At 42.2% G+C, this 23,802-nt stretch overlaps 1 protein-coding gene across 1 annotated transcript in view; it reads right to left on the bottom strand.

Annotated features, from left to right (window-relative positions):
• Positions 1-23,222, bottom strand: part of LOC115461329 (charged multivesicular body protein 3-like) — a 134,215-nt gene extending 110,993 nt beyond the window's left edge. Inside the window, 1 exon segment of the mRNA XM_030191046.1 lies at positions 22,611-23,222. Coding sequence (XP_030046906.1) covers positions 22,611-22,836 — 226 coding nt within the window. The 5' untranslated portion in view covers positions 22,837-23,222.
• Positions 23,223-23,802: the final 580 nt, after the last annotated feature.

Raw genomic sequence — 23,802 nt, 5'->3', positions numbered from 1 at the left:
CTTGTTGTTAAACTTGAATCTTCTTCTCTGAAGCCCTCTCCAGTCCATCCTAAACTGGAATGCCATATATGGGACAGCAACCATAAAAGCCTGCCCAGCACCGGCCTTAGTTCTTCACAGCCAGAGTCACCATCTAAAGCATCACTCGACATGCAAACATACATGCAACCATGTAAGATTTTTTTTTTTTTTGTGGGGGGGAGGGGGGTTTATACCATTCATTTTCTAATTAGAGATTCTCTGTGTTCATCCCACGCCTTTTTGAATTTCATTTTTTTCTCCACTACCTCCCCCGGGAGGGTATTTCAGGCATCAACTACCCTCTCAGTGAAAAAGAATTTCCCGACATTACTCCTAAGTCTACCAACCGCAACCTCAATTCATGTTCTCTAGTTTTACCATTTACCCTTCTCTAGAAAAATTTTGTTTCTTTATTAATACCTTTCAAGTAAGCATCAACATTGTATCTCCCCTGTCTCTTTTTTCCTCTAAGGTATACATATTCAGGTCTTCCAGTCTCTTTTCATATGTTTTTTGGCGCAAGCCCCATACCATTTTTGTCGCCTTCCTCTGGACCGCTTCAAGTCTATGTCAAGTCAAGGCTATGGCCACTGCCTTGTCACACCATTTTGTCGCCTTCAGATCTTCAGATACTATCACTACTACTACTACTACTACTTAACATTTCTAAAGCGCTACTAGGGTTACACAGCACTGTACAATTTAACATAGAAGGACAATCCCTGCTCAAAGAGCTTACAATCTAAAGGACAAATGTACAGTCAGTCAAGTAGGGGCAGTCATAATGGGGCAGTCTAGATTTCCTGAATAGAGGTATAAAGGTTAGGTGCCGAAGGCGACATTGAAGAGGTGGCCTTTGAGCAAGGATTTGAAGATGGGTAGGGAGGGGGCTTGCCGTAAGGGCTCAGGAAGTTTATTCCAAGTATAGGGTGAGGCGAGGCAGAATGGGCGGAGCCTGGAGTTGGCAGTGGTGGAGAAGGGTACTGAGAGCAGGGATTTGTCTTGTGAGCGGAGGTTTCGGGTGGGAACGTAAGGGGCGATGAGGGTAGAGAGGTAGTGAGGGGCAGTAGACTGAGTGCATTTGTAGGTAAGAAGGAGAAGCTTGAACTGTATACGGTATCTGATCGGAAGCCAGTGAAGTGACCCGAGGAGAGGGGTGATATGAGTATATCGGTTCAGGCGGAATATAAGACGTGCAGCAGAGTTCTGAATGGATTGAAGAAGGGATAGATGGTTAAGTGGGAGGCCAGTGAGGAGTAGGTTGCAGTAGTCAAGGCGAGAGGTAATGAGAGCGTGGATGAGAGTTCGGGTGGTATGCTCAGAGAGGAAAGGGCAAATTTTGCTGATGTTAAAGAGGAAGAAGCGACAGGTCTTGGCTGTCTGCTGGATATGCGCAGAGAAGGAGAGGGAGGAGTCAAAGATGACTCCGAGGTTGCGGGCGGATGAGACGGGGAGGATGAGGGTGTTATCAACTGAGATCGAGAGTGGAGGAAGAGGAGAAGTGGGTTTTGGTGGAAAGACAATAAGCTCGGTCTTGGCCACGTTCAGTTTCAGGTGGCGGTTGGACATCCATGCAGCAATGTCGGATAGGCAGGCCGATACCTTGGCCTGGGTCTCTGTGGTGATGTCTGGTGTGGAGAGATACAGCTGGGTGTCATCAGCATAAAGATGATACTGAAAACCATGAGATGAGATCAGTGAGCCCAGGGAAGAGGTGTAGATTGAAAAAAGAAGGGGTCCAAGGACAGATCCCTGGGGAACTCCAACAGAGAGCGGGAAGGGGGTGGAGGAAGATCCATGAGAGTGTACTCTGAAGGTGCGGTTGGAGAGATAGGAGGAGAACCAGGAGAGAACAGAGCCCTGGAACCCAAGTGAGGACAGTGTGGCAAGAAGTAAATCATGATTGACAGTGTCAAAAGTGGCGGATAGATCAAGGAGGATGAGGATGGAGTAGTGGCCTCTGGATTTTGCAAGGAACAGGTCATTACAGACTTTAGAGAGTGCTGTTTCTGTCGAGTGCAGAGGGCAAAAACCGGATTGAAGCGGATCGAGGATGGCTTGAGAGGAGAGAAAATCAAAGCAGCGGCTGTGAACGGCGCGCTCAAGTATTTTGGAGAGGAAGGGTAGGAGAGAGATGGGGCGGTAGTTGGAGGGACAGGTAGGGTCAAGTGATGGTCCCTCTCCCTATCTGTGCATATCAGCCTCTCACCTCCTATTTACTCCCTAAGTGAACCACTCTGCACTTCTTTGCATCAAATTTTAATTGCCAAACATTAGACCATTTTTCTAAGTTTTGTGGATCCTTTTTCATGTTTTCCACTCATTCCCAGGTGATCACTCTGTTACACATCTCAGTATCATCTGCAAAAACACATACCTTACCTTCGAACCATCTGGCAATGTCACTTGCAAATATATTGAACAGAATTGGCCCCAGCACAGATCCTTGAGGCATTCCACTACTCACCTTTCCTTCCTCCAAGTGATTCCATTAACCACCACCCTCTGACATCTGTCTGTCAACCAGTAATCCAATTCACCACTTTGGGTCCTAACTTCAGCCTGTCAAGTTTATTCAAGAGCCTCCTATGAGGAACCATGCCAAAGGCTTTGCTGAAATCTAAGTAGATTACATCTAGCGCACGTCCTCGATTCAATTCTCTGGTTACCCAGTCAAAGAATTCAATCAAATTCATTTGGCATAATTTACCTTTGGTAATAAAACCATGGCATCTCAGATCTTATAACCTATTGGATTCCAGGAAATCCTCAAAAACCCGAGCATAAGCAGGTGAGATAGAACGCTTTCTAGCTTGAAACAAGGTTGACATAACTTTGTCAGAGTAACCTGACCTCTCAAGAGCCAGGGCGTAAGACCAAAGCAGGATGAATCCTCCATCTGGACCAGACCCTGAATCAGTAGTCCCTGACCCAGAGGCAGATGCAATGCCTTGTTAACAAGGAGACAAACCAAGTCCATGTACCATGGTCTCCTGGGGCCAGTCTGGGGCTATCAGAATTATGAGACCTTGATGGCGAAGAATCTGTGCAACAACCTGGCCTATCACTGGCCACAGGGGAAAATCAAAGGAGATCAGATTTCAAGCCACAGCTGGAGAAGAACATCGAGCCCCTCAGAACTGTACCCTTTCCTTCTACTGAAAACCTGGGAACTGTGGCACTGCTCAAGACACCATGAGATCCAGGGTTGAAATGTCACACTTTTGTATTACAAGCCAGAAGGCCTCCAGCGACAGCTCCCATTTCCCCTGGATCCAAGGAGTTCCTGCCTGAGGTAATCTGCCCATATGTTCAGATTTCCAAGAAAATGCGCGCTGCCAAAATGCGTTGCAAAGGTTTTTTCTGCCAAGCAGATAAGGAGATGATCTTCCATAGTTAGAGGTGCACTGCCAAGTGCCCACTTGCCTGTTGATATAAGCTACTACTGTGGACACTGTCCTACAGGATGCGGACTGGTCTGCCCTCTAGTAGGCCAAAAGAGCCTTGTGAGTCATTCTGAGTTCCCGTTGACCAATTGGTCCAGCAACTCTGCTTTGTTCCACAGACCCTGAGCGTTTGAGATGGAGACATGCACTCTACAACCTGTCAAGCTGGCATCAATGACCACCAGTAAGACGGAGACGTGAGAGACATGCCCCTAAGCTGGACTGCAGCTATGACGATAGGATGGCCTTTGCTTGAGGAATCCAAGGTAAATGCAGGGCATAATCCAGAGATACAGGCAATCAACAACTCAAGAGAGACTACTGAAGAGGTCGCAAGTCATTCCAGAGTGGCTGCCATGGACCCCAACACCTGAATGTGGTCCCAAGACCTATGATTCGGTGAGGCCTTTAGAAGACAAACCTGAGACCGAAGTTTGACCCGTCTCTGATCCAGTAAAATACTTTGCCTTGCATAGTGTTGAAATGAACTCCCAGATATTCCAGCATTTGATTGGGTACCAAGTGGCTCTTAGGCAGATTGAGTACCCAGCGCAGCAATTGCAACAGAGAGATCACTCTGGAATGACGAAATGACTCTCCTGAGCTGAAGAGGCTCTGATCAGCAACCATCCAGATAGAGATGTATCCATTGCCTTCTTTCCTCAGGAATACCACTACTTTCTTGCAGACAGTCTTTTATTGCCCGCTGCAGTGTGTGTACAACATAGCACATGTGGTGAATTTGGGAGAGTTTTGAGGCAGCTACAAGATCATCTAAAAGATCATAATTTTGTTGTTGTACCAACTTCAGCTTGTGTCTCAGTTGCAAAAGCATGCTCTTCAATTTCAAAACATTTCTATATGTTCTGAAGTGTTCTTCTAGCTGTTGGTCACTTTAATTGTACTTAGCATGTTTAAAGCATTGTTAGTTAAAAAAAAAAAAAAAAGAACAAGTTCTAAGTATTGTAAGTTCATAATCTTGCAGAACCTTTTCCACTTGGAACTGGAGAAGCTTGCTGATGTAATGAGCTGTGTCTTCTACTGCAGTATCTTGGTACTATTTCATTCTTATTGCAAATAAAGCAGACATTGATGGCAAAGTAGTTCACACTTTAGCGTGTGGCAGGCATCCATTTTAAGAAATACAAGGCATCCTTTGAGAGTTTTTTTTTTTTTTTAAGCTCTTCCTTTTGGTTAAGGGCTTCTTCACACATCATTTTTCTAACACTGTCTCTTCCAGTAAGCGGCCGTGGTCAAAAAAGCAAGCAGGATGCTAGGAATTATTAGAAAAGGGATGGTAATAAGACAGACCAATACTATAGTGCCTCTGTATCGCTCCATGATGTGACCTCACCTTGAGTATTGTGTTCAGTTCTGGTCACAGTATCTCAAAAAAGATATAGCGGAATTAAAAAAGGTTCAAAGTAGAGCAACCAAGATGATAAAAGGGGATGGAACTCCTCTTGTATGAAAAAAGATTCAAGAAGTGCTCTTCAACTTGGAAAAGAGACAGCTGAGGGGAGATATGATTGAGGTCTGCAAAATCCTGAGTGCTGTAGAACGAGTGGAAGTAAATCGTTTTTGTACTCTTTCAAAAAGTACAAAGACTAGGGGACACTCAAGATACATGGAAATACCTTCAAAACAAATCCTAAGTGCTGTAGAACGAGTGGAAGTAAATCGTTTTTGTTCTCTTTCAAAAAGTGCAAAGGCTAGGGGACACTCAACTTACATGGAAATACTTTCAAAACAAATAAGAGGAAATATTTTTTCACTCAACGAATAGTTAAGAATAGCCATACTGGGTCAGGCCAATGGTCCATCTTATCTTGCACAGTATCTTACTTCCAACACTGGCCAATCCAGTACTGCCAGTACCTGGCAGAAACCCATTTAGTAGCAACATTCCATGCTACCAATCCCTGGGCAAGCAGTGGCTTCCCCCATGTCCATCTTAATACAGACTATGGACTTTCATCCAGGAAATGTCCAAACATTTTTTTAAACCCAGATACGCTAACTGCTATTACCATATCCTCCGGCAGCAAATTCCAGAGCTTAACTATTCTGTGAGTGAAAAAAATATTAAGCTCTGAAACTCTTTGCCAAAAGATGTAGTAACAGCTTATCTTGGCATCACAGCATCTGGGTCCTGTGTCATGTACTGACATACAAAATATTTTCCATCTTGAGTTACTACTACTACTAATTATTTCTATAGCACTACAAGACATGGTGAAATGCTCAAATACAACTGACTTCATGGAAAGCTTCTTTGACATTATGAGTTTATATATATTTTTTTAAACTGTCAAACAAGAATCCAAATATATCTCCTTCCCTTCCTTTCAGTTACAAGCTGAAGAAGCTAATGACTGACTGAGAAGTAGGTGATGGTCTTGAATATCAGCCATCAACCAATTAGAAAGCATGTCACATCAGGTTGGTGAATTCCTGTTGATTAATGGCCCTGAAAGAAGTGAATTGATATTAGGCTGCAACAGGGCAAAAAAAAAGTATAAAATGATACATTATAATATAATGTTAAATTTGTTTTTATTTTGAAGATTGGAGTCGGATGTTGGTACATTTTTAAAGAGTCCAACAGCCCTGCTTTGTTACCCTCCTCATCCCAGGCATCCTCCTGAGATAATTCTAGGAGGATTGAAAACCTGGCCTGCCTTCAAATCCCCACTATGGATTCCAGGCCTTTTGCATTTCCCAGTCAGCCTGCAAGATGGCTCTAGGGCTTCCATGGCCTGCAACTCTTCCAGTCCTGAAAAGAAAGCCTTCTGGAGAGACAATGTAAGGGCCTGAAAAAAAATGGCGCACCAGCTCCACAACAGGTCTCCCCAGGGCCCCCAGTTCTGCCAGGGTCGAGTGATGCTGTGGACCGATATCATTAACCAGGGATTTTTCCACTTCAAGCCTCATGTTTTTCTGGCAGGCTGATCACCTTTCCTGGCAAAATAAGGGCAGCTGCAACTCCAGCAAGCTCCACTGCTCTGCATTGGCTCTGGGTTATCCCTAAAACCACTCCCCAGTGAAATCACCTCCAAATCACAGGCGAGGCAGTAGGAGCCAGCAACAGTACTAATGTGCCAGCTCCCCAACGCCCTGCAGTGTCTTTCTCCTGGCATTGCTGCACCACCCTGGAAAATCAACACTTCTACCCTCTCCCTGGGCTCCCCAATATGCTCACAAGGGTCAGGCCAGCCCTCACTAGCCTCTGCACTGATGTACCCTCAAAGAAAAAGAAAAGCTTCTCTTTAGTGGTTATTTTATTTTAAACTATCAGGGCACAATGTTCCTGCTGCATATGTAGAAGCACACTGCCAAAGAGCCCCACGGAGGTGGGGGGGGGTTGGAAGAAAAGGGCCCCAAGTACAAATACATATTATGGCTGGCAGGGGCTCCATGGAACCTCTACCAGCAAGCTGCGCAGACCAAGTCCCTAGGAGCACACAAAGGGAGAGGGCACTCTGTAAAAATATAGAGACAAGAGGTGTTCCAAAGGAAAGTGATCAAAATAGTGTGGGTTTTGTACCAGAGAACATACAAGAAAGGACCTGATGATCTAAAATGTATATCCCAGAAGACAAGATACATGTGTTTACAAACTTGAGAGTCATTAATGCACAAGAAATAAACCTTTTCAAAATAATATGAAGCTGCAAGTATACCCTACAGCAATATCAGGAAACTTTTTTTCTTTACATAAAGGGTTAGCAGATGACTGTAATGCCCTCCTGGAGAAGGTGATGGGACAAAAATGATAAAATTCCAAAAGATGTGAAATATACAAAGAGGATTCCTAAATAGCAAGGCTACATGAATAAGCATTAAGCAATTCAGATCAAGAAAAGCAATCAAATGACTTTTGCGCTTCAAAAAGGCATAAGATGGGCAACTTGTATAGAATGGCAATTACAAACTCTAGCCACCTTACTGGTCAGGCTGGATGGGCCAATTCAGTCTATTTACCATCATCTAATATGTTAAGTGACACATGAAGTCTTATTTAGCATTCCAATTAATTATTTAATATCATGACTTCCCTGCATGTGGCAACAATGGCATGAACTTGTTCATGCATTCCAAAAACTTGGTTGTAGACTATCCTGATTTTATGACTCATACATATGCCGCAAGCCCTGAGCAGAAAGGTGGTAAGGGGCCTGCGTAGCAATATTACATTTTTTGCCTTCCTGAATGGTTAATCATTTTAATCTTAGTAATTCACACTTAACTCTTAAATATTTATTTATATCACTAAAGTACATGTTTAAATATAGTAGCAACTCCTGGAACAATATGTTAAAAGTTCAAAATTAACTCCAACTGTGTGTGGAACAGCATTATCTTCTGCCTAATCCAAACCCCAAGGGTTGGCAGTTATATGCCATATATGGGAAACTTGTGTTGACCAAAGCATATCTATGAACCAGCAAATCAGAATAACTTTGTCCTTGCATTCCGTGCCATATAAGCCTATGCATGTCCATGATGTAATGGATTTACATTTGAGTAGCACTAGTTTTTACTAGACCTATATCCTGCTCAGATATCAATGATCAGCAGCAAGAGTGAACTGGTGCCAGTTTTGTGGGCTAAAAAAAGGAAAAAATGCATGCTTCAAATACCGTAACATCCTAATGTTGTGCAAAAGCCTTGCCTAAAAAGTTGAAAACACACACTGTACATACAACTGTTTGGCTATTTACTAACCATTTTGGTCTCTATTAAAACTAATTTTTCCACAAGTAGGACAAAATACAAGAAAAAAAAAAGTACCTCTGACTACACCTCCATTAGCACCCATAATGAGGGCACCACAAAACTATTATGATCACTCACCATTTCAATAAAATCAGAGTAATGGTCTATACTTCAACTGCCTCCAAAATTGTGGCTAACATTTTAATACACTTGCAGTTCATTCATGAAAATTAACCTAATGGTTTCAAAATCCATTAATTCAAAACCAGTGTTTTAACAGCCCACATACCCTATATCTAAGAGATGGTGTTACAAACAGGTCTGGATTTCCAGAGAGCCACAATGAACATACAAAAGATCTAGCTACTTATTGCAGAAGTCTTGCTTATCTGACGTTCTAGAGTACCTAACATACCTCGGAGATGTCAATGCATTGTCATTGAGATGCTCACAGCTTTCTATTTCTCTTTCCTGGCATCACATTTAGTTAAAAAGCAGCAGTACTACATAACATTATTGGGCACATTAAGGGCCTGTTTATTAAGCGGTGCTGTAGACAAGCTAGAATTTTTAGCGTGTGCTAAAAATTAGTGCATGCTAATGCTAGAGACACCTATATTTTCCTATGGGTGTGTCTAGCATTAGCACATGCTAAAAACGCTAGTGCACCTTAGTAAACAGGGCCCTAATTTTTAAACTCTTTACTGCTTCCTTTTTCAAAATATGCATTCAATATACTTCTATTTTATCCATCTTCCACTTTTTCTGTATTAGCCAACTTTCCAATTATCCAAAAACCTGTCTAATTTACATTAGATAATTGAGACTCTACTGTACTTGCATTTGCTTTATTTTCTACCAGTTTCAATCTGAAGAAGCAAGCAATGGACTCAGATTATGCCACTCCCCCCCCCCCCCCATACCTCTTCAAAACTTTGGAATGAAGCTGGTTGCAACAGGTAAGAAAGGCTACGTATTTATTTATTTATTTTATTGCATTTGTATCCCACGTTTTCCCACCTCTTTGCAGGCTCAATGTGGCTTACAATATATCATGGATACTGGAAATAGAAAAGGATATACATTTGGTTTAACAGAAGGATTTTGGGTTACATGGTCATGAAGTACAAGATAGTGGCATTACAGAAGACATTATTAGACATTAGAAATACAAGATAGTGGCATTACAGAAGACATTATTAGACATTTTTTTAAAATATTGAACCAAGCAAATAATAAAAGAGGCATACTTTTCTAGATAAGGAAACAGTAATTGCCTAGTTTTGCATCTACTTCCAAACATTAAATCATTGCAGCAACTACAATAAAGATATTAATAATGAACATAAAAGTGTAAGCTACTTAAACATTAGAAAGAGAGGTTTTTTTGATCTCCTTTTTTTCTAGTAGAGATATAAAATTTTAAATGGTTAGCTGGTCAAGTTATCACTGAAGTCTGAATTGAGACATTTTATTTATTTTTTAATACTAGCGACTTAATAGCAGGAGCTAGGTCCCATATCCTCTGTGTGTGCAATGGAAGTTGGCACTACTTGATGTGGAGACAAGCAGGGCTGAGGCATGCCACAAGCTGGTTTTAGTGATAATCTGGTGGCAGGGCTGCAGCCACTATGGTGGTGCAACACTTAAAGGCCAAACAAGCTTGAACTGCTGCTGCTTCCTCTCTGCCTCATTCTACCTTACACCTGCCACCTTCCTGCCCTGTGCTCTCTTTCCCTACTCTATGCTTGCTAACACTTAAGCAGGTAGTAGTTATTTCAATAGTTTAAAATGTTTAGCATACCAAAGAAAGAGTTTATAAACAGCTTGAGAATCTGAAGCTGGACAAAGTATGGGGCTGGATGGGATACATCACTGAAGGAGATCAGAGAGGTCTTGGCGGGACCTCTTAGATCTTTAGAGACGGGAGAGTTTCCACAGGATTGAAGATGAGCAGATGTGGTCCCTCTTCACAAATGTGGAGACAGGGAAGAAGTGGGAAACTAAAGACCAGTAAGCTCACGTTGGTGGTAGAAAAATAATGGAGTTGCTGCTGAAAAAAAGGATAGTTAGCTTTCTACAAGCCAACGGGTTAGAGGATCTGAGGCAACATGGCTTTACCAAAGGAAAATCCTGACAAACGAATCTTATTGACTTCGGACGTGCGCTAGATGCAATCTACTTGGATTTAGCAAAGCCTTTGATAAGGTCCCACACAGAAGACTCAAGAATAAGTTGAAAGGGTTGAACTTAGGACAGAAAGTGGTGAACTGGATAGGAAACTGGTTGACCGACAGGTGGCAGAGGGTGGTGGTAAATGGAATCCGCTCAGAGGAAAGGAAGGTGAATAGTGGAGTTCGTCAGGGGTCGGTGCTGGGGCCAATTCTGTTTAATATATTTGTGGGAGATATTGCTGAAGGGTTGAAGGAAAGGTTTGCCTTTTTGCAGATGACACGAAGATAGCCAATAGAATTGATATCCTGGAGAGAGTAGGAACAAAGAGCAGGGATCTCCGAACGTTAGAAGAATGGTTGAGGGTCTGGCAGTTAAAATTTAATACCAAGAAGTGCAGAGTGATGCACTTGGGATGCAGAAACCCAAAAGAGTTACCGGATAGGAGTGAAGAGATTAGTAAGCTCAACTCAGGAGAGAGACCTTGGGGTGTTGGTGTCAGAGGATCTAAAGGTGAAGAAACAATGTGACAAGGCGACGGCCATGGCCAGAAAGATGCTAGGCTGCACAGAGAGGGGTATAACCAGAAGAAGAAAGGAGGTGTTGATGCCCCTCTACAAGTCGTTGGTGAGGCCCCACTTGGAGTATTGTGTTCCTTTTTGGAGGCCGTATCTTGCTAAAGATGTAAAGAGACTGGAAGCGGTGCAAAGAAAAGCTACAAAAATGGTATGGAATTTGCGTTGCAAACCGTACGAGACTTGCCGACCTGAACATGTATACATTGGAGGAAATGAGAAACAGGGATGACATGATACAGATGTTCAAATATTTGAAAGGTACTAATCCGCAAACAAACCTTTTCCATAGACAGGAAGGCAGTAAAACTAGAAGACATGAATTGAAGTTAAAGGAGGGCAGACTCAGGAGTAATGTCAGAAAGTATTTTTTTCACAGAGAGGGTGGTGGATACATGGCATGCCATCCTGCAGGAGGTGGTGGAGATGAAAACGGTAATGGAATTCAAATATGCACGGGTTAAACACAAAGGAATCCTGTTTAGAAGAAATGGATCCACGGAATCTTAGCAGAGATTGGGTGGCAACACCGGTAATTGGGAAGCAAAACCGGTACTGAGCAGACTTCTACGGTCTACACCCTGATCGTGACTGAATAGATATGGATGGGCCTGAGTGTAAATTTTAAGGAGCTCTGACATTAGCTTCAGAACTTTTAGTACAAGAAGAGTGCTGGGCAGACTTCTACAGTCTATGCCCTGAGAATGGCAAGGACATATCAAACGGGTATACATATAAAGTATCACATACCATCTAAAATTAGTTTATTTTGAGGCATATTTTCAAAGCACTTAGCCTTCCAAAGTTCCATAGGTTTCTATGGATCTTTGGAAGGCTAAGTGCTTTGAAAATATGCCTCTTTGTTGGGCAGACTGGATGGACCATACAGGTCTTTATCTGCCATCATTTACTATGTTACTATGTAAAGAAAGAGCTGCATAATAAAGTTCTCTTGGGTATGCCCAGTTCCTCATTAGGAAAGGGACACCATTTAACATATTTAACTAGAATGAAAGAATATTACAAGCTATCCTAGTTACATGGCCTAACTAGTTGGTTTATTTGTTGTCACCACGGTGTTTCAGGTTACAGGTATTTTCATTGAGCCCTACATACATTGTGTAAAGCAAAGCACGTTGGCACGCTTCACCGTCTGGCTAAAGTTCTTGCAAGCTGATGAACTGCACAGTTTTTATGACCAATTCCAGAGTTTAATTACACATTGAGTGAAGAAATATTTTCTCCAATTCATTTTAAATTTAGTACTTTGTAGCTTCATCGTATGCCCCCTAGTCCTAGTATTTTTGGAAAGCATGAACAGACGCTTCACATCTACCCATTCAACTCCACTCATTATTTTATAGACCTCTATCATATCTCCCCTCAGCCGCCTTTTCTCCAAGCTGAAGAGCCCTAGCCGCTTTAGCCTTTCCTCATAGGGAAGTTGTCCCATCCCCTTTATTATTTTTGTCGCCCTTCTCAACACCTTTTCTAATTCCACTATATTTTTTGAGATGCGGCGACCAGAATTGAACACAATATTCGAGGTGCGGTCGCACCATGGAGCGATACAAAAGCATTATAACGTCCTCCCTAACTCTAGAACTTCCAGACATCAGATTGATAATCTACACAGCCATCATGCCATACTCCCCTAGTATTCACCCAATGCCTTACTTATAATATTGTAACTTTTGTTCCAATATTGATGTAAACCGCACTGAACCCTAAACAGGGGATATTAGCGGTATATAAGACCTGAATTTAATTGAAAAAAATCCATCCAGCAGAATCTTTGGAAGTTAGAGGCAAAAAAAAAAAAAAAAAAAGTCTGTCAAACATGTTTGAAGCCTCAGCATCTGTTTATCTTCTGTATGGAAACTTGAGATGTTAAAATATTACTTGACAACGTATCTTTTTTGTACCAGTAATTTACAAGATGCCTGTTGTCCTACAATTGTGCTTCAAAGTGAACATGCAGCATACAAGACTAAGCAATTCTAGTCACCTCAGAAGATTAACAGAACAATTATTCACGCCCTGCAGGGCCTCACTGTTACTTGCACATGACCCAAGGACGTTAGATTGAGAACAGGAGGCTATCTAACCCATTATATTGGTTGAAGCCAGTAGGCGTAGGTTGGCGGCAGTAGGCGGCGTCATAAGTACACCCAAAACGCAAACGCTATTGAAAGCAATAGTAAAAGTTAATTAGAAATGCCTATGTGTAGTCCCATCTGTAAAATGTCAAAAGCTGTTCCAGTTGGATAGGCAGTGCCAAAACATTTATTTAACATCTTTTTAGTTTATTTGAAAGCGCCCCACATCTCTCTATATAAAACGCACCTCCAACGTTCGAATGAAGCCTCTGTTAGCCAAAGGTGAAGGGGGTGAGATCGCATTGTGTCTGCCCCGCCCACGCGTCAAACGTGATGACGTCGAGGGCGGAGCAATGACACTCATCCAATCGCAACGCTCGCCAGTGAAGCGTCAGGGAAGGAGGCGGCGCTCTCAACGTCTAGCCTTCCCTTCGCTGTGTTCCGCCTTCTTCTGACGTCAAGGATGACGTCAAAAGAAGGCGGAACACAGCGAAGGGAAACCTAGACGTTGGGAGCACCGCCTCCTTCCCTGACGCTTCGCTGCCGGAACCGCCACGGAGGTACATTTAAAAACAAGAAAAAAAAATTAAAACGGTTGGGGGGAGCGAAGAGGGTGGCCACAAAAGAAAAACAATGGGAGCGGGAGGGCAGGGGAGAAACGACACCATGGATGCGAAGGGGGGGGGGGGGAGAAGGGGGCGGCCCAGGCTGGGACATGGGAGAGAGAGGAGCATGGATGCAAGGGGGGGTCATGGAAGGGAGACAGGGGACTTGCTGGAAAAGGATGAATGGAGGCGGCAGGGGACAGAGGAGCATGGATGGGCATGGATTGGGAGGGCAGGGCTCAGGGAGAGAGGGCAATTGCTGGAAAGGGATGAATGGAGGGGGCAGGGGACAGAGGAGCATGGATGGGCATGGATTGGGAGGGCAGGACTCAGGGAGAGAGGGAAATTGCTGGATAGGGATGAATAGAGGGGACAGATGGGCATGGATGGATATGGATTGCAGGGCAGGCCTCAGGGAGACAGGGCAATTGCTGGATAGGGAAAAATGGAGGGGCCAGGTGACAGATGAGCATGGATGGGCATGGATTGGAAGGGCAGGACTCAGGGAGACGGCAATTGCTGAATAGGGATGAATGGAGGGGACAGATGGCCATGGATGGATATGGATTGCAGGGCAGGCCTCAGGGAGACAGGGCAATTGCTGGATAGGGAAAAATGGAGGGGCCAGGTGACAGATGAGCATGGATGGGCATGGATTGGAAGGGCAGGACTCAGGGAGACGGCAATTGCTGAATAGGGATGAATGGAGGGGACAGATGGCCATGGATGGATATGGATTGCAGGGCAGGCCTCAGGCAGAGAGGGGAATTGCTGGATAGGGATGAATGGAGGGGCCAGGTGAAAGAGGAGTATGGATTGGAAGGGCAGGACTCAGGGAGAGGGGAATTGCTGGATAGGGATGAATGGAGGGGACAGATGGCCATGGATGGATATGGATTGCAGGGCAGGCCTCAGGCAGAGAGGGGAAATGCTGGATAGGGAAAAATGGAGGGGCCAGGTGACAGGTGAGCATGGATGGGCATGGATTGGAAGGGCAGGACTCAGGGAGAGGGGAATTGCTGGATAGGGATGAATGGAGGGCACAGATGGGCATGGATGCATATGGATTGCAGGGCAGGCCTCAGGCAGAGAGGGGAATTGCTGGATAGGGATGAATGGAGGGGCCAGGTGAAAGAGGAGTATGGATTGGAAGGGCAGGACTCAGGGAGAGGGGAATTGCTGGATAGGGATGAATGGAGGGGACAGATGGCCATGGATGGATATGGATTGCAGGGCAGGCCTCAGGCAGAGAGGGGAAATGCTGGATAGGGAAAAATGCAGGGGCCAGGTGACAAAGGAGCATGGATGGGCATGGATTGGAAGGGCAGGACTCATGGAGAGGGGAATTGCTGGATAGGGATGAATGGAGGGGACAGATGGCCATGGATGCATATGGATTGCAGGGCAGGCCTCAGGGAGACAGCGGAATTGCTGGATAGGGATGAATGGAGGGGCCAGGTGACAGAGGAGCATGGATTGGACTCACACTTTCACTCTGACTCTCAAACACTCACTCTCACATACACTCTCCCAAACACACACACTCCGAGGAAAACCTTGCTAGCGCCCGTTTCATTTGTGTCAGAAACGGGCCTTTTTTACTAGTGTAGATATAAATATCATGAAATCAAAACTGAATATCACTAAAACAATGTCAAAAATTATTGTAGCTGGTGTTAACAGCTGTATTTTGTGCTCATTTTTCTACACTGTTATATACAATATAGTAATACATGGCCTAATTTCAGTGAGGACATTCTGTGTACTGATGGGTTCATCTTAACTGTTGTTGCAATCTGCCTTGGGAAGCCTGGTGTAAAATAAAACTCTGCTTTCATTGGGGAACATGGAATCACATCTTAACTTTATCTCTTTTGTACAAATGGATTATTCTGTTTTGAGCACATTTCAGGGACAAGTGGTTTTCATAAGTCAAAATAATAAAAATAAATAATTTTCTTTCATGCAGATCTCTCATTTGTTTAAACATAATTAAATGGGCTACAAGCCCCTAATGCAGTCCATTGGTTTTCTTATATTTTGTCCATGTGATGACTTCTACTGTGCCAAAACTAGACATACAGTAATATGCAAGATAGAATAATAGAATTCAGTAACATCCAAAACTTATTAATTAAATTTGAGTAATTGAGAAAATGCTGTTGAAAACCGACTTGAAAAAATATATATATATCACAGAACTGGAAAATGTTGGCACATTTAGACCAACTCTGGACTTCTGCATGAAGGTAGCTTTGCCCTCATTATTTAATATCATTCTTTTAAATTTTAGCAATAAATAATATTAAGTGCAGTTTTAAAATATACCACTGCATTCCACAAAACAAAAGGAACAAGTTCTCTTTTGATCTAGGTACAGGAAAAAAGATTTTAAATGCTCTCAGGTTTCAACCTATTTCATGTTTAAAGTGGGATATAACTGCAATAAACAAACAGACACAAACTCTGAATGTTGAACACCTGATCCTCATAACATGTCCATTTTAGTGGCCCTTTACCAGGAGAAAAAAAATCTCAGTACAAATATAACACATGCTAGGGTATCCCTATAACCAGCCCCTCCAAATGACACACTAATTATGATTTATAACAAATTACTACTCTACTTATGAAAAGTTATTCCATTATTATACTTCCTCTGTGTATAGCCATATGCTGAACAAGCTGGCACGTTTGAAAATATAAGTGAGATTAAATAAAAATGCTAACAACAATAAAGAATGACAACGAGGATGCAGCAGCTCATAGGTTTGTTTGCTTTGTTTTGAGTGTACGCAGAACGACGGCTGCACAGGGAAGGGGAAATTTAGACTAAACTAAGTGGCTTCAACTTTTTGACATCATGCTGTCTCCTGTTCTCAATCAAACCCCCTTGCATGAACCTGTGCAGCTAACATGATGTTCTTGTACCATTTTCTATCTGACAATCTGGTTGTCAAAACCTTGAGTGCCATACCAGAACTATGGTAACAATGACACAAATGTGTTAACTGTATAATCATGATGTTCATGACCTGGTTGAGTTTGCCAGCCAATTTAAAAAACATTTCCTGAATAAATGGGTTTAAAGCCCTTAAAAATAGCTTCTCTCAAAAAAACAAAGCACTGTGTAACCAAACAATATCCATGACTAAGGTATTCACAATCAGGTAAGTTTGCTGGATTGTGAGCCAAGTATAGAATTCTCCCCCATACATATTACATAATGCAGAATCACTCATTTTGGGCACTTATCCTCAAACCACATATCCACAAGTTACAAATAATAAAATGGCCATTAAATAAAGACAATAAAAATGGGAATGCTTATATATTAAACGAGGCTTGTCCAAATTGAGATCAGTTAGACTTTTTGTAAAGCACTAAAGGAGAATTATAGTCGAGTACTAATACATCAGTAGTCCCTAAAGCGATCTCCTAACGCCATTTCTTAACCTCAGGAGCCACATAATTTGAAAACAAATCACTCAACTATAGAAAACAGCTGAAATGAATCATTGAATGTCACATCTAATTGATTGTTTATATATACAGAGCACCGGTCTTACAATCCATAGGTGGCCGGTTCAAATCCCACTGCTGCTCCTTGTGATCTTGGGCAAATCACTTAACCCTCCATTGCCTCAGGTACAAACTTAGATTGTGAGCCCTTCTGGGACACAGAAATATCCAGTATACCTGAATGTAACTCACCTTGAGCTACTACTGAAAAAGGTGTGCGCAAAAATCTAAATCTAAATAAATAAATTACATAGTTCAGCTCCAAAGAGGACCGAGCTTTCCTCACGGAGTTAAACTAGATCACTTTTTTTAAACACTGATTTTTGTCATGCAGAAAAGAGATAAACCCTATTTAGCACTACCGAGTTATCACTGGTTTCAGGAAAAATTCTGGTTTCAGAAAAAGTTGTGAAGTTCAGAAGATAGCATCTGTGATATTACCTCAAAACACAAATTCATGTCCGATCTTTGCTAAAGATTAGACTGAGCTAGAACGCACTGGTGACTTTCTATAATGTGAAGAATTTATTCTATTTTATTGGTTCAGGCTAAAACATTTTTGATATGTGATTACACTATGGCATTATATATTTAGGGGAGAAGTTTTCAACATGAGCTACCATTGAGATGTGTTAACCCCAGTTGTAAGGAACTAGGTCTCAATGTATAAAGTAGGCTTTGTGCTAAAATAGCACGTAAAAGTAGCCCCTTTGCCATTTATCAGATCTTATACACCACTTTAACTGATGGTCCTTATTTCTATTTATGGCTGAGAAGTGTAGGAGTGAGAATTTTTTAAATTTTTGTATGATATTGTTCTCAGTTATTGAAAAATTGTATTTATATTCTTGGACACCTTATTGGAGATTTTTTTATAAGGGAAACAAACACCTACATCCCTTGCTAAAATAAGCACCCAGAATGTGCGTAAATGCAAGTACACACACAAAATTTAACACCAGCAGGCATGTGTGTGCATACTCTGTACATTTTATAAAAGTAGCACGTACATCACAGCTTAGCTCCTAGAAACACAATTTGAAGTGCCTGTATACAAATGCTAGAAGCCTAAAAATTAAGATGGGAGAGTTAGAATATATATCTACCTCATCATTTAGTGCTATAACAGGCATCTCAGAGACTTGGTGGAAAAATGACAATGGGACACTGTGTTAACAGGGTACAAACTGTATCTCAATGATGGAGAGGATCAAATTGGAGGGGGGGGGGGGGTTGCGCTATATGTTAAAGAGGGAACTGAGTCAAATAAAATAAACATGTCACATGACACAGATAGCAGCGTGGAATCAATATGGATAGAAATTCTGTGTGTGAAGGGAAGGAGTATTCTCGTAGGGCTGTACTATTGTCTGCCGGGACAGAATGAACAGAAGGATGAAGAAATGTTTACAGAGATTAGGAAAGCTGGCAAATTGGGCAATGCTATAATAATGGATGATTTTAACTACCCCGATATTGACTGGATAAATGTTACATCAGGGAGAGAAAGGGAGATAAAATTTCTAGTTATAATAAATGACTGCTTCTTGGAGCAGCTGGTCCAGGAACCGACGAAAGGGGGAGCCATTTTGGATCTGGTCCTTGGTGGCATGCAGGGCATAGTGCGAGAGGTGGCGATGTTGGGTTGGTGGCGGGTCCCCTGGGAAACAGTGATTACAACATGTTCAAGTTTCAGCTACTATCTGGGATGAACCCGCAAAGAAAATCTACTGTATCTGCATTTTATTTTTGAAAGGGCGACTATAACAAAATGAGAAAAATGATTAAAAGGAAATTAAAAGGATTGGCTGCAAAGGTTAGGACACTAAATCAGGCAAGAACATTATTCAAAAATACCATCTTGGAAGCCCAGTCCAGATGCATTCCATGTATTTGCAAAGGTGGAAAGAAGAGAAAACATCAGCCAGCATGGTTAAAAGGTGCAGTAAAAGAGGCCATTACAGCCAAAAGATTGTCCTTCAAAGAATGGAAAAAGGACCCAAATGAAGAAAATAAGAATCAACGTAAGAACTGGCAAGTCAGATGAAAAGCATTAATAAAGAAGGTTAAAAGAGAACATGAAGATTAAACTGTGCTAAAACTCACAGTAACACTTTTTCAGGTACATCAGAAGCAGAAAGCCTGCGAGGGAATTTGTGGGACCATTAGACCACGATGGAGCAAAAGGGGCGCTCAGGGAGGACAAGGCCATAGCGGAGAAACTGAATGAATTCTTTGCATCTGTCTTTACGGAAGAAGATGTAAGAGATCTGCCTGTACCGGAATTGGTTTTCAAGGGTGATGATGCAGAGGAACTGAAAGAAATCTCAGTGAACCTGGAAGATGTACTGAGCCAAACAAATTAAAAAGAGTAGTAAATCACCTGGACTGGATGACGTACATCTGAGGGTATTCAAAGAACTCAAGCAGGAAATTGCTGATCTGTTGTTAGCAATATGTATCCTGTTGTTAAAATCATCCACAGTACCTGAAGCCTGGAGGGTGGTCAATGTGACGCTGATTTTTAAAAAGGGTTCTAGGGGTGATCTGGGAAATTATAGACCAGTAAGCCTGATGTCGATACAGGGCAAAAATAGTGGAAACTATTATAATGAATAAAATTACAGAACACGTAGACAAACAAGGTTTAATGGGACAGAGTCAGTATGGGCTCAGCCGAGGGAAGTCTTGCCTCACCAATTTGCTTCATTTCTTTGAAGGCGTGAATAAACACGTGGATAAAAATGAGCCGGTTGATGTAGTGTATCTAGATTTTCAGAAAGCTTTTGATAAAGTTCCTCATGAGAAGCTCCTGAGAAAATGAAAGTGTTATGGGATAGGAGGCAAGGTTCTAGTGTTAATTAGGAATTGGTTATTGGACAGAAAACAGAGGGTAGGTTTAAATGGTCATTTCTCTCAATGGAGAAGGGTGAACAGTGGAGTGACACAGGGATCTATACTGGGACCGGTACTATTTAACATATTTATAAATGATATGGAAATCGCAACGAGTGAGGTGATCAAATCTGCAGGTGATACAAAACTATTCAAGGTTGTTAAAACACATGCAGACTATGAAATATTATTTATTTATTTATTGCATTTGTATCCCACATTTTCCTACCTTTTTGCGGGCTCAGTGTGGCTTACAATAGGATATGAATAATAGAAATACATTTGTTACAACTTGGTTATGGATTACATTGTGGAGAGTTGTGCGCTTAAGAAACTGGAAGACTGGGTGTCCAAATGGCAAATTAAATTTAATGCGAACAAATGTAAGGTGATCCACATTGGAAAGAATAATCCAAATCAATTACCTGATGCTAGGGTCCACCTTGGGGATCAGCGCTCAACAAAAAGATCTGGGTGTCGTTGTAAATAATACGTTGAAATCTTCTGCTCTGTGTGCGGTGGTGGCCAAAAAACAAATAGGATGCTATGAATTATTAGGAAAGGGATGGTGAATAAGACCTAAAACACCATAATGCCTTTGTATCGCTCCATGGTGCGTCTGCACCTTGAGTATCGCGTTCAGTTTTGGTCGCCATATCTCAAAAAAAGATATAGCGGAATTAGAAAAGGTTCAAAGAAGAGTGACCAAAATGATAAAGGGGATGGAACTCCTCTTGTATGAGGAAAGGCTAAAGAGGTTAGGGCTCTTCAGCTTGGAAAAGAGACGGATGAGGGGAGATATGATCGAGGTCTACAAAATCCTGAGTAGTGTAGAGCAAGTAGACGTAAATTGATTTTTTTTACAGTGCTGCGTATGTCTAGTAGTGCTATAGAAATTTATTTATTTATTGCATTTGTATCCCACATATCTGCAGGCTCAATGTGGCTTACAAAAACCTGTTATGGCAACGCCATTCCAGGAGACAGGTACAATTGGTGTTACAACAAGATCATGGATGAGGAGAAAAGAGCTGAACAAAGTTATAGAAAGAGGACTATCAGAACAGGGTGAAGTGGTAAGGTGTTATAATAAGCTATGGATTCTCATTGTAGGCCTTGTTGAAGAGATAGGATTAGTAGTAGTAGTAGTACTTGTTCCAAAAGTACAAAGACTAGGGGACACAAGAAAATTACATGGAAATACTTTTAAAACAAATAGGAGGAAATATTTTTTCACTCAACGAATAGTTGAACTCTTTGCCGGAGGATGTGGTAACAGCGGTTAACGTATCTGGGTTTAAAAAGGTTTGGACAAATTCCTGGAGGAAAAGTCCATAGTCTGCTATTGAGGCAGACATGGGAAGCAACTGCTTGCCCTGGGATTTGTATGAAGTGTTGCCATGATTTGGGTTTCTTCCAGGTACTTGTGACCTGGCTTGGCAACTGTTTGGAACACAGGTTACTGGGCTAGATGGACCCTTGGTCTGACCCAGTATGGCTACTCTTATGTTCTTATAAATGCCTACGTGCAACATGTGTCTAAGTACATGTTACTGCCAGCAAATGAACTTATATTCACATATACTGCCATGCAATTTTAGAAAAGTCCCTTTTCGATGTGTAAAAGAGGATTACTTGTTGAAATCTTTCTAAAATGACCTGCTAGATGAAAATATTTTATTAACATTTTCAGAACTTAAAACGTGTTAGCTCCAGCTATCCTAATAAATCTCTCTCATTCCAGGGTACTTATGCTGTTAAGAAATTTCAAAGCGATGCAGTTCAGGTCTGATACTTCATTTTTATCAGAGCTCAAAACAGCTGCCAGGAAGATTGGACAAATACAAAGAAATTAGTATTACAAAAAGGAATACTTCTTACAAATTTGAATTCTGTGACCTTTCATGCATTTTACCTAATACAGATCATCATGAGCTACAAACTACTCAATTTTTTTATACTAAAATATATTTGAAAATATGCATACAGCAGCTCTGAAAGCAATTTAGTGTGTGTGGTTAATGTAAAGGTCTTTCTCGCACATACTCAAAATTTAATCCCACATTAAGTCTCACTGTTTTGAGTAAAGCAGCAGTTTGACTTCTATAAGACTATAGGCCCAATATTCAAAGAATTTTATACACCTTTGAGAGTTATGCCTAGTAAAAATGTCAAGAGGGCTAACCTAGGAGCACAAGTGCCTAGATTTATACTCATATTTCACTACATTCCTAAATTTAGGATAACTAGAAAAGGGTGGCAATAGGGAAGATTTAAGGAAAAAATGCCATTTAGCACTGATTTTCAGCACCAGGTTCTTAAATTTAGGCTAATACGTCAGGCCTACATTTATAAACCTAACTTTTAAGCTCCTAACTTAAGATGGTGCTCATAAATTTGGCTGCAAATCGGGTACAATTAGTTCAGCCTTTACTGAATAATGGGCTCCATACGTTTGTAGACCTTTTTAACCAGCAATGTATCTGCATACTGTGAGTCGGGGGGGGGGGGGGAGTCGGGGGGTAATGTCTTGACAGCACTCAGGTGCTGAATTACCTGACTTCTCCACCAGCTCCCTCACATCCTTCTTCTCGGGAAGGCCCGAGTAGCCCAGCCCCCGGCACTCCAGAATGGTTTTTAGCTTCTTGAAGCTTAGGGTCACTGGATCCACCAACTGGCTGGCAAACATGCCCGTCTCATACCAAACAATGGCCTCGAAAAATCTGGCCAAGACAAACAGGAGCAGGAAATATAGAAGCAAGAAAAACAACTTCAACCACATCGTGAACGCGACTGGTTATCTTCTTATACTTGAATTCCTGCGGGCTCACCAGAAAGAGAAACTGCCCCAAACACCAGGATTCATAGGGAAAAAAAAAAGTTCTGAGTGGAATTATTTAGAAAAGTGCTTGCCAGGCTACCACTTCGCCAAGGGAGGAAAGGCAGCTCGTCACTGACTCTTTCTCTAGCAAAAGCACCATACAGGGCCCGGGGCGTTTTTCTTTCCTCTCCTACCCCTGCCCCGGCGTTCTGTCACTAGGTACAGAACGCAGGCCGGCTGTCCACAACCGCCTCCATCTTTGCAGGCGGAAGAACAGCAGGGACAACGAGGGCAACCTCTTCTCCCCGGTGATACTGAGCTCGACTACTCGGAAACGGGGAAGTCCGCGCGCGCGACTGAGTGACAGCGTCTCGCGGGGTGGGTGGGGCGTATCCGTCTCGATTTGTTGTCTGTTGGGGTGCGCGCCAGCGCACGACGACTACCACTTTGGCAGCCGCCGGCCAGTGAGAACGCGTGACGTCAGTACCTAGGGCCGACGACGAGACGACAACAACAAACCGCCTCCGCTCTAAAGGCAAGAGGAGAGAAAGCGTTTTGCTTGTACCTTTTTGCGGTGTCAAAGAGGCAAGCATAACATTGGTGGTCGCCAAAAAACATTGGAGAAATACTTATGGAATGGAAAAACTATTTTACTTGTGATAGTTTTTATGAAGAGCCTTGATGACGACCAGCCTTGTTAACCCTTTCGCAGCCGAGCCGTGTTGGTTGCGTGTCAGGGCACCGACCTGGAACATTTTGGAGTTTACTTCCTTTTGTTTACAGGCGAAGCTAGAGTGGAGATTGAAGCCACTGTTGGCCCTGAGCTGATATATTTTTTCTTTCTTTCAGAAAATTATCACTGCAGTCAGTGTGTTTGGAACTTCTTTGACTTTGGGGATTTCATGGCAAATACGTTTTTAATAGGTG

Source organism: Microcaecilia unicolor, chromosome 2, assembly GCF_901765095.1.
Source record: "Microcaecilia unicolor chromosome 2, aMicUni1.1, whole genome shotgun sequence".
Classification (NCBI taxonomy): domain Eukaryota; kingdom Metazoa; phylum Chordata; class Amphibia; order Gymnophiona; family Siphonopidae; genus Microcaecilia; species Microcaecilia unicolor.
The sequence above is the reverse complement of the archived record's forward strand: the minus strand, read 5'-3'. Positions and strand labels throughout refer to the sequence as shown.